The 12116-nt window shown below is 43.9% G+C and overlaps 1 protein-coding gene across 1 annotated transcript in view; it reads right to left on the reverse strand.

The window, feature by feature from the left end:
• The window catches only part of ULK1 (unc-51 like autophagy activating kinase 1), an 82013-nt gene that overhangs the window by 45702 nt on the left and 24195 nt on the right, over positions 1 to 12116 (reverse strand). Inside the window, exons 6-8 of the mRNA XM_059827619.1 lie at positions 11896 to 12069; positions 10065 to 10138; positions 7239 to 7340 (exon numbers count right to left, since the gene is read on the reverse strand). Of these exons, the coding sequence (XP_059683602.1) occupies positions 7239 to 7340; positions 10065 to 10138; positions 11896 to 12069 (350 nt within the window). The remainder of the gene's footprint in view (positions 1 to 7238; positions 7341 to 10064; positions 10139 to 11895; positions 12070 to 12116) is intronic.

Genomic DNA, 12116 nt, shown 5'->3' on the forward strand with positions numbered 1-12116 from the left:
ACAACTGCTGAGGATGTTGACGACAAGATCCCAAATTCTGAGAGATGAGATTGAAAAAAAAAAAGCTAGGCACAAGAGATTTACAGCTGAGGTTAAAAATAAAATCACCAGTATAGAAGGGCAGACACTTAAAAATCTCCTAACGTCATTTCTCCATTTGTTTTTATGCAATGAATAATACAGGCCAGTAAATTAACCCTAGTGTCTCAAGCTTTTCTGCTTAGGCAAAGTCTCTTTAATAAAGGCAGAGCAGGCTGGCTGGCATGACACAGACATGAAGGCACATATAAACAGGGAAGGAAGATCAGAGAGATTCATCTGCAATCAATTATTGGTGCAGCAGAGTGTGTAGGAAAGTGTGAACGAGGAGGCAACAGGCAGCTTCTCCTGATGTTCAGGGCAGGCTCAAAAAAAACCCTCGAGCTTTCCACCTACTTCCATTTCTAAATTAGAAGCATTTAAGGTCAATTAAGATGCTTAAAACAGCAAATCAGACAAGCCAATCTGCAGATGGCCATCAAAATACCACTAGCACAGCATGGCTGGAAAAGCAGCCACATAAGATGCTGTTTCAACATCACCTACTCCCTCTGGCTGAAGATGAAAATTAAGGATAACTAAGAGCTCAGTGCAAAACCTCAAGAGAAACCAAAGGGAGAGTCTCAAAAGCTGCTAATATCAACAGACTCGTGTAGTACTGATCAGGACAGTATTTCTTGCAGTCTTAGCAACCCAAGCTTCACAGCTCTCCTATCAACTTATACCAATACGAGCTACTGGATTCCTAAAAGAAGGAAATAAGGAAGACTTCCTGGTTCTCCTTTCTGCAATAACATATCCTTTGCTGTTCACAGACACAGCAGGGACCCAAACAGGAGATGCAAAAATACTTTCTTAGCAAACTTAAAATGAATGTTATTCAGCAAAGCACCTCGTTACATAGATGCCAAACTGTATCAAAATTTCCAATCACTGCCACTCAATTTGACTTTGTTCAGTAAAACTCTGTTTTACACCTTTCCCCCTGCAGATCTTGCCCTGTAACTAGATTCTTAATATTTGGCAAACTTTAATGAGGCAAGCATACACACTGCACCAAATGGCTTGGCCACAACTCTCTGCGTGATGAAAAATATGCCTGACAGACATAACGTACAAGGAGGAACAGAACTCCACCACAGGGAAGCAAAGTGCTTGCTCACATCAGAGAGATACAAGCCTTGGCTGTTTGTTCCGTTCATTTCCTGTCGCAACAACTCAATTGTTTCACAAATACAATGAAGCTCTGATCTATTTCAAACACTGTTTTGTCAGATATTTTCCTGGCAATAAAGACAGAGTATATTAAAAGCAGCACACAAGCAAAGCCCAGTTCATTAGAGAGTGTTTCTAAGCACTAGCTTAGATAGAAACAAAATCCTCAGTGAAGTTCCCCTCCTCTTTGTACAAATTAAAGAGATATCCCTGTAGGGATGTTGTTTCTCCACATTCTGCTGTCTCAGTACAATTCCCACTTGTTCTGCAAGGACCATATCCAGGGTGTCAGGCTCCTACCCACCCAGATCATGCTTCCTCAACTAGGGCTGTCCCCAGGAGCCCACAATTCAAGGCTGGTCTCTGATATAGGTAGCTGCCTGCTGGGGAATAGAGTCACTTTAGTGAGTGCCCAGCACAGACAACTATGGATCACCATTAATTTGGTAAAACCAACTGCATCTTCACGTAACTTCATTATTAATCAACTGAGTCACACAGTTGTGCTCCTAGCAGCAGGCTCAAAGGCTCGCAAGAACATGCCCACGGCTCTCCTGCTGTTAGCATCCGTTTCATAAAGCACTGGTACCTTCAGCTACTTTGCTCACCTCGTCTTTCAATAAATAGTGCTTCTCTGAGAATCACGGAAAAAAAAATGCAGAAATGTTTGTAAGACGCTAAAAGTGCCATTTGAATTCCTTCTTCTAGGAAGCTAAGGACTTAATTTGAAATCTACCTTCCAGGCAGATACACCCTAGCCAGGAAAAACATCAGAAAAACCACATTTTAGGCACCTAAAAACTAGATCATTCAAGGTACACAGAGCCAGCTGCTACCTGTAGGACAGTATCCATCTGTCAGAAACAGGGATGCAGAATGGACAGCTCAGTTTTCCCCAAGAACAGGAGACGCACCAGCAAGCCAATTCATGCCCTTATTCCCCCTCTCATGTTACTATGGAGCAGCTGCATTAGTGTAACTGGCTCTGGTTTTGTCTGCCCTTTCTATATATAAAGACAATTGGACAAATTCAATCCTGCCACTCTGTTACTTTGTCCTCAGCAACAGTGGAAATATGTTGAGCCAACAAAGGCATTCAGCATAACCTGCCAAATCCCACTCGGTGCTGGCTGCCTGCAAGTGAATTGCAGGCAAAAAGCACACAGGGTGGTGTTTCCAAAAGCACTCAGCGCTGGATTTGTTGCGCTTGGGGAAAGGCTGGATGCAAAAAGCCCAGCACTCAGTCAGAAGAGGGCTAGGGACATTCACACCTCAGTGAACAGCACTGTCTAGTCAACACTTCATAGCAGGTGTATGGTATCTGCTCTTTTCTTTGAATCCTTTCCTTTGGGATTCCTGGGGATTTGGAGGTGCAGAGAAGGGATTCAGATATGTTAGAAAGAAAAAAGAAATAAGTAATGATGTTTCTAGCTCAGTAGCTCTAGGGCAAAGCTTGAAAACCTCCTGCAAATACCTTCTGCTTGTGCAGTCTTAACAGTTGATATTTTAAGACTCCCACAAGTAAGTGGTTGGCATTCAGGGGATCCTGAAAGCACAAGGGCCAGAAAAACAACCAACTAACCCCCCCCCAAACCTTTTTCTTTATCTGTCCATGGATGTTTTTCTCTCTGCTCCCAACAGAGCAGGATCAGACCCGCAAACACTGGGCCAAAAGCCAATGGCTCACTGACTACAGCAACAATTCAATCACTGCACCCAGTCTTAGCATAATAACCTACCGCTGCCAGGAATACCTGTCCCCATTGACACAGGACAGTCCGGAGGAACAGCTCTGGGAACAGAAGAGCAGCCTACCTAACAAATAGGCCAGGAGTTGAAATTCTGGATATAAAATCCTCCCTTCCCTAGTCTTCCTCAAGGCCCATTTCACAACATAGCAGTTGTTTTAAGTGATACATAATCCTAATACTTATACAGGCAGAATTAACCCAGAAATAAAGCAGTGGACTTGGTACACCAGGCTTAGAAATTAATTTTTCACCTAGCAGCTAGCTGGGATGAGAACATACGCAGGCAGGTTAACTCTTTCAGAGCTGCCAGACCAGGCAGCAAAACTTGCATTACCTCTCTTGTCATTTCCCTGCTCCCCAGCTCACTCTCCCGCAGACACAGAGCACCATGTCCGTAAAGCAGCTAGAAGTGTCACACAAAGGCTTAGACAGCAGACAACCAGGTTTCATGGTCCTTAGCAGGATCTGATGTCCAAGTGGACCCATGCCACTACCAGAGACAGCTCTGACACAAAGAGCATGTGCTTGGCTGTGTGTCTGCTTACCAAGAGCTGCCCAGTTTTTAAAGGGGTCACACAACAGAAACCACCAGGAACAGTGAGATTCCTCCCCCACAAAAAAAAAAAAAAAAGAGATTGAGGTCATTTAACTCTAATCATATTTAAAACATCATCTGACAAGTACTAGATTGCTTTTGGAAGATATTTTAGACCTTGTATAAATCTTTTTCTTCCCTGCCTCCAGTTTTGCTTCTGGTTGTCACAGCCTACATCACCTCATGGTGGGCACTGAGTCCCAATCTTTTCAGCTCAGGTGAGGACAAGAGAAAACCACTACACTCTTGAGGTACTTCCCAGTTCCGGTCAGCAAGACCACAAAACCCACTGTTCAAGTCCTGTCCTCAGCGACAGAAATGAAGAGATGCAAGTGCAAACCATTTATTAGGCAAGGCAAATTAACAATTCCACATTAATACAGTGCTCAGCAAATCTGTTTATAGGGATTATAAATCCCATTAATCTCATCCCTATGACAGTCTCACTGTTTTGTTTATGGGCATGTTTAATACAAAAAGCTCCTTAAGACAGCTTCACCAGCCATCCCACCAACTGTTCACATCTGAGCATCAGCAGCTTCTTTCTTGTCTGTGCGCAGTGAGGCAAGGAAGGGACAGGAATGGCTCTGGGAATTTGCCTCGGGTGACCCAGCTATAGTTAATTTTAACTTTGAGACAGCTAGAAATCACACCCATACACACATCTCTGTCTTGATTTACAAGCACTTTCTGGATTGACAGCTGCCTCAGCCTTTCCACACATTTGATCTTTTCTCCATCTAACCCAGCCCCCTGAAGCCCTATTTTATTTTTAGACGGCTCATTCCTCCTCACCACAGATAACACTGGAGTCCTTTTGGTTTGCATCCTCATGAAGGTGCCCAATTGGCTCATGCAGCGAACAGCTAGAGAGCCCAAATGCAGCATGTTTCACGCCACCGTGCTCCAGATTCCCACAGGAATCAAAGCTAGACAGAGGCAAGGGGCTGTCCTTGCCAGTCTGGGAAGGAAGGCACAGTGAGGATTTAGCCTGAAGAGGCTGGCATCAGAAATCCAGTTCCTGGCTGCCTCGTATAACTGGGTCTGCTGGTGGCACTATGTGGGAATCAGCCTGTTGTCTCCCCACCCATTTGCAGATGTCCCTCCCAAAAGCACTCATTCCTATTCATGGTCTCCCCATCACCTCTGTCCACTACCCCTCTCTCCTCCTGAAAGCCCTGCAAACAATAGCTTCTAGCCTGCTCAGCGTCCATCAGCAAATTCTTACAACATGGTCATGCCAACAAAGAAATAAAGCTGGTTAACCTTTAACTAGCTTTCCAACATATGCCCTAGACAGGCTTCTTTCACCTGAAACTCACAGCTAGGAGAAGGCAATTTGTGACACACATGGTCAAAACAAATAGATGGTGCACAGACAACCATCTGGGCTGAGCTTTTCTCTCTCCCTGATCAAACAAATCCACAGCTGCTACTGCAGTAACAAATGGGGCCTGGCATTTTGCTTCAAAATACAAACCCCAAAAGGGGAAAGGGCGTGGGGAAAATTTAAAATAGAGAAACAAATGACACCTGTCCCCAGCCCAACAAATCTTGGATGCATATGGGAAAGAGAGAAGTTATCCAGTCAGGCAAGCACAAAGCAAGGATCAGGACCTGTTGGGCAGGGATCAAAATGTCCCTTCCTTGCCCACGGCAAGGCAGGGTATCGCTGTGCCTCAACCAGAGGGACACGGGCATACAGGACTGCTCTCACCTCTGTGCGAGCCCAAGGACACATATATAGACAGAGAGCTGATGGTTTTCTGACCATCTGCCCTTTCAAAACCTTGGCTGGAGAGCTGAATAAAGCTGACTGGTATTCAATTTTATTTCCTGTGAAAAAATCTTCTCTATAAAGAACAGATGTTTTCAGAACATTTCTGTGACATGCTGCAATGACCGATGATAAAAGCCACCTAATTCTTTTCAAAGAAATCAGATGCCCCAAGGTTGTATGTGAGCTACTAAGCTAAGAATACCTATGATAAGTCATCACATTAAATGATAACTAAATAATTTGAATGAGTACAGTATCAAGGTACCTTTAAAGACTAAAAGGCACCAAGACAGAACAAGTGCAAAGCTCTCCTATGCATGCAGAATCAAAGCTTGCTTTTTCCACCCCCGCATTTTTTTCTTAATGCACAAATATTTATTTTCTTTTATCCTAACAGCCATTTTCTCCTCTCAAACAAAGATACCAACACTGACAAGTGGGTGCAGCCAGTAAACAGGAGCCATTCAGAAGTTTCAGTGTACTTGTAGGGGTGTTTATAAAAAAAGAAATATGCAAAGGAAATGAAGTCTTGCTCTAAATACAGAGCAAGCTGGTGGACAGAATACAAAGCACTGTGAGTCTTACAGCAGCAGGGAAAAAAATTACCCTGAAGGAGAAAAGTGTTCTTGGCTCTAGACAAAACCAAAACACATCATTAGTTTACTTCCATATTTGCCCACTCTTTCCTGCAAGAGATTCAGAATTCACTTTATCCTTCCTGATGATGTAACTGCATAAACATTCCAGGTCTTGTGTGAAATTCTAAAGAGCTGTGGAACTAAAGCTCAGAAAGTCCTGCAGTTCATAAAATTTGCCTTACTACGTGAGCATAGATTTCCCCCCAACTGACTTTTTTTTTTGGTTGTTTTTTTTTTTGTTGGTTGATTGGTTGTCATGTCAAGACATGAGAAAAGAGGGCCACAGTTCACATTTGCCCTAACTGATCTAGGAAGTTGAAGAGTTGGCATCAGCTGACACATCAGCATGCAAATTCGAAGTTTGGTCTTTTTCCACAGATTAGAGATGAGTTCTACAGAGCTCACACATTAGAGAAGCAAAGAAGTATCAGCAACTCAAGCATCTCTCTGCTATGCTGTTAAGACAGCAAGGGAAAAAAACTGACAAGTAGAGTACTTTAAAGTAGCGGTTGCAAGGGAGAGTCTGCAGATCTCATTCAGCATGGAAGAAGAAAAGTAATACGCAGTGTGGCACACTAATGATTGGTAACAAGAAAAATGCGCTGAGTTCAGATGAACTGCAGCTATATATAAGATTAAAAATACACAAAGTAATCCTGAAGCAGCTTGCATAAGGCTGTGATGAATTCTCCATCATTCCGAAATTTAAAATCACAGAATGCCTTTCACAAAAGATATGCTCTAGCTCATCCAGAAGTTATGGCATAAATTACAGGGTGGAGTTCTACTGGACTGTGTTATATTTGGAGGGGTTTGGACTTGATGAACATAAACATTTCAGGCTGGAAAGGATTGCCATGAGATGACAGATAAGATCCTTTGATAAGATCTTACTTAACTGCTCTAAAACCGAAGTCAATTTAGCTGCAACAGACCAGTTAGCACCAAACCATCCTGAACATTAACTTGCAATTACAATCCTCCTTATTGTCCTTCCATACCCCACAGAATTATAATTATAAATTATACACCGAGTACAGCTGTAAATAGGAACTGATTTTTTAAGCACCACACTGTCAAGGTGTTGGACAGCCAGACCTCCAGGAGGCTGGATCTATGGAAGTTAATATTTTAGATGACAGAAGGCTTAGAGTAAGTGGATTAAAAGGAAAAAAAGGGAAAAGCAAGAGAGTCAGAAACATTAGGTCTAAGCAACTCACCTGAAAAGGAGCCTTTCCTGTCAAACACTGATAAATGATGGTTCCTATACTCCAGAGGTCAGCTTTGGCATCGTAGTGTTGAGACATAATGACTTCTGGTGCCTTTTTGGGAGAGAACAGAAATCTGTTTTATAAAAGACTTAGCTTTACTTTTTTAGCAGCAGCAAGAAAGAAAAAGCCGCCACTATTATGCTTTAAAATACCCTGAGCTAGATTCTGCAATAACCATGAAAGATTTGCTCCCAAGACAACTGTAACGCTACCTTGAAAGGGCCAACTCCCTGTCTAAGTGGGGGAAACAGAGACTTTTGCTCAGTCAGACAAAAAATACCAGATGATGTTTCGCTACTTTGGGCCAACTCAGTACTTTCCCTTCTCAGCATACCATTTTCTGCTGGATCCACCTGTGCTCAGAAGCAGCCTCGCTGAAATCGCACAGACAGATCTTATAAACTAAACAGGTAAGATCAAGAAAAGCAAAGGCTCATGCTGCACAAGTAAGCTTCATCCTCCATCCTGAGTGCATCACTTATGCACTTCCCTCATTTAGCCTAAGATGGCAGCATATTAATTATGCTCCAGAGCCTGCTGCCAAGGTCACAGTTTGGGTTCAAAGGCAGATCTGTGCCTTTCAGTCCAACAGCTTGAGCCCTGCTGTGCCTCAGACTCTGGTTTCTAATCTCACACCATGCCCTCGGTTGCTCCCTCCCAGGCTTGTTCCAGAAGCTGGAGATGGTGCAAGCCCACAAAGTCCTGTGGCTCAGGAGGCAGCGTGCCTTAGGAGCGGCAGCAGAAGGAGAGGGACCGAAGGGCAGACTTGCTAATCCCACGTGTTTATAACAACAGATTTCATCGCAGTGTTGCCATCATGGAACAGGATCAATCTTCTAGCTCTGTTAGAAGTAAGGGCCACGTGTAACAGGAAAAAAATGGCTACAAACAAGTTGTGGACAGGAGCTTGGTCTGTCCCTAAGAGAAGCAGGCATGACACCAAACAAAGCCAAGGAAGCAGGACAAGAACTGCACAAGGAGGTTTGAAGTCTCACGTGACATGGATCACATCAGGGTTCAGACAGAAAGCTCATTCTGGTGTGGGTAAAATACCTTTCTTTTAAAAAAGAGCAAAATGAAAAGAACAGCAATGGGCTAGGAGCTAGAGCAGGGAATAAGGGCCTGCCTTGCCAGAAGATGTTCCCAGGGCTACCACACAAGATCCACAATAGCAGTAGGGACAGACTTCAAACACCCCCTAAATCCCAACTGAACCCTCCCTCCCCATCTTTCTTCAAACCCATCAGAAACAGAACAATACGAAACATTCTGAGATTCCTTGTAATGTCCAGAGTTGTTTAAAATAAAAAGATAAAATAGAAAAAGGTCATCACTAGCTTCCTCCAGACCCTTCAAAAAATAAGCTGGGTGTTTTCATTTACTTTCACAAGAGACTCTGAAAGAAAAAGTACCACTAAAAATAGACAATTCGGGAAGCTCTCACAGGAGAAAAAAATTACATCATCTTCACATATAGCATAGCTCAAACAAACATCAGGCTTCAAAAAAAGGGAGAGAGAGGAAATCTGTTTTGCTTGAGTTAGTACTGTGGAACAGACTACTAAACACGCTACCCCTGTGCAGTGCAGCACAGTCCAGCCTAACTCCACCCAAAAAGTACAGACAAAAAGAAAACTTCAAGGGGATTAGACCATGTTCAAAATCAGGTGCCTACTGCCCCCAGGGCACTTGTAAAAACTTCAACCTAAATTGATCCACATCATCTTTTTATTTTGAGCTCAGACACCCACGTCCCCAGGAACTATTACACGGCTGGCTTTGACGTTTTTATTTCCAGCCTGGTTTTGTCATTTTTAATTTCACTGACTTGATGCGACACTGAGATCTGGACTGCTACCATGAGCAGAAACAAGAGATCACCTCCTCACATCCTGGTCCCAGAGTGGAAAGTATGAAGGGAGTGGAAGGGATCAGTTTGTTTTTTAAACACATCTGTTTCACAAGCTAAGAAGTCATCCTGGAAGCAGCTGGTTTGGTGAAAGAATTAGTGGGAGGAGGAGGAGGAGGGTTATGGAGTGGAAAAGCACAAAACATAAATTGCAAACAGAAGCAGGTGAGCTCCATTTACACTCATCTGCTGAGCTGTACAGCAAGTTAGTAAGTTAGCCAGAATGGCAAAAATCTCTGTCTGCATAGGTCCATAAATCTGAAGGGATTTTGCAAGACCAAAGAGCTAAAAACAGTTGGAGATTTTACAAAACTGCTGTTAAACAGGGACCTTGCTCCTGATGCTATGGCCTTAGCAAAAACGACTGCAAAGCCTGAGGTGACAGCAGGCTTGTGGAACCACTCTGTCTCAAAAGAGCCTGCTGAAGCAGTGATTTACTGAGGTTCCTCTCCAAGGAAGCAACACCTCAAATATAGTCAGATGTGTGAAATATCACCCCAGCCCTCACTCTCTTTTGTTGTTGCTTTGCTTCCAGCAGAGGAAATAGATTTCATTTTGCAATGCCTTCAGTGGAAAGGCCCTGGTTCCCTCTGGAAGACGCAGTTTCTGGGAGCAGACAGCAGTCAATACCCTGTCTTGTTCAGTTTTATTTATCAACAGCTGACCTGAAAGTTAGATAACACAGGCACCTGTTATCCAACATTACCAGCAGCTAGAACTTTATGAAGTCTCCCTGTGTAATAGCTGGTTTCTGACAAGTACATAATATTTCACCTTTGGAGGAAAAACTAGCAAAAACCAAAGCCTTGCTTCTGGGGGGCAAAGCAAAAACAATACAGAAAAACGTGTAGGCAAAACACACTTACCATGTACATTGGTGAACCACACAATGTCGCTGCCATCATGTTATTCTGCAGATATCGGGCAAACCCAAAGTCAGCTACAAAGCGAAACAGAGGTAGGTCAGGATCAGACACCAGTTCTAGAGAGCTTGCACCTTCTCCAGTTGATTGCCCCTACTTTCCTTTCACTTCCCATGAATCTTCGCAGCAAGTGAAGTACCCCACCTTAGCAAGGCTTTGATAGCTCTCTTCTCGAGCAGTAACATCCTTGTGCTAGTTATTAATGCACATTGCAGACACAAGAATAGACCAAGCCACAAAAATTTATTCAGAAGCACAAACTCCCACCCATTTTTCAAAGACCAACAGCCACTTCTTCCTGTACCCATTTGCCTGCACTCCAAAATGTCAGCTGCTGGAACATGGTAAAGCTCTCTTGACTTTGGTGAGGGCATGCCAGTTCATACTAGCTAGTTCATCTGCTGCTATTTCAACTTTTAAATTTGGGAAACTGAAAGTTCCCCTCCATTGAAAAGACTGCGATGTAACAGACATCCAAGAGAAACTACTACTCACCACCACCCACGTTTCTAGACCAGCCCTACTAAAAGCGGTCTTGCTCTGTTCTTTAGAAGAGTTTCAACAGCGCTAACCCCAGCACGGAAGACAGAAAGCTGAGCCATAGTTCACCTGGTGGCTAGAAAGGCCAGGGGCAAGGAATACCAAGATGAATTACCTCTGCAGGTTACTCAGTATCTGATCACACGATACTTAGAGGTTCTCTCAAGGTTACCAGATATTTCAAGCTAGGAGATCGACACAGCTGTTTACACTGTCATCTGTCACTAATGAATTGGTATGGCTAGCTATTCCCTGGACCATGTACTTCCCAGGGAAGAGGGAGGGAGGGGTTGCAGGGTACATCACACCTAAGAGCAGCCATGCCCGCAGCTCTCCTGCCTACATCTGCGGCTCCCAGTCACCTCCACCTTCCAGATAACTCTGCACTTCTCAAAAAAAAACCAAAATGCTTCAGCCAAATGGGCAGCAACATTTCAAATTTTTCCACTGGACCTCATTTCTCAGCTGAATGAAAGCATTAACACTTTCTCCACAGCACAGGGTTCAGATAAGGAATATTTTATCCAACTGGTGTCAGCTTCAGCTTGTGAACTGTAACATAGAAGTCCATGTGTTGAGGGTGATATCATCCAGCACTCATTTCTGAGGGACCACAGGGGATATACATGCTCTGTAACTGGATTTCTGGAGCATTTGGCCCAGCTACTGGTCCATCTGTGCCACTTGCCTAATGTGCAAGAAGTGAATTTCTCCAAGGTACAGCCGAGAGGCCTGCCTCTGTTTGGAGCGAGGAAACGCCTGGTTTTTGGTGTCCCTGACTCCCACTGTGCTCTCTAAGGCCAGCAGCTAGTTTCAGGCCTTAAGACACCAATATTTGTCTTCAGCTGTTAATAGAATTCAGGTAAAAGTCACAACAGGTGCTCATTTCTTGGTAAACCTGGAGATTATGAGCCAGTTAGGGCAGGGTGGTATTTGTTTTTACCAAGGGAGGCACGGTTCAGCTGGAAGTGGAGCAAGGCTGCCCAGCTCCTTTCTCTTAGCCTGTGTCCTGGCAGAGCAGAAAGCTCTTGCTCCTGCTGCCTGGAGCCAGCTGAAGGTTACGTCTAGCAGAGGAACTAAGCGAGGAAGATGAAAAACATTAGGGCATTTTAAGAAGTGCAGCAATTCTTTCCTCCTCCTAGACAGTTCCCCAAAGAAAGGCTGAGGCTTGCCACTTACCCATCACCAAACTCTCCTGAGAGCGCTTAGGGTGACATTTGTAACGGGGTCTTACCGATCTTTATGCGAATGTTGTTGGGATTCGATTTCCTGCCTCCAGCATAAGAAAGGAGGATATTCTGTGGTTTCAGGTCCCGATGGATGATGCCTTTGCTGTGCAGCATTTTCATGGCACCTGCTATCTGCTGGAGAAAGAGCCTGATGGTGTCTTCACTAAGCGTCCGCATAGCTAGGAAAGAAGAACAAAAATAACCACAGATTAAAAAATTACAATGC

This window comes from Gavia stellata, chromosome 21 (assembly GCF_030936135.1).
Source record: "Gavia stellata isolate bGavSte3 chromosome 21, bGavSte3.hap2, whole genome shotgun sequence".
NCBI lineage: Eukaryota > Metazoa > Chordata > Aves > Gaviiformes > Gaviidae > Gavia > Gavia stellata.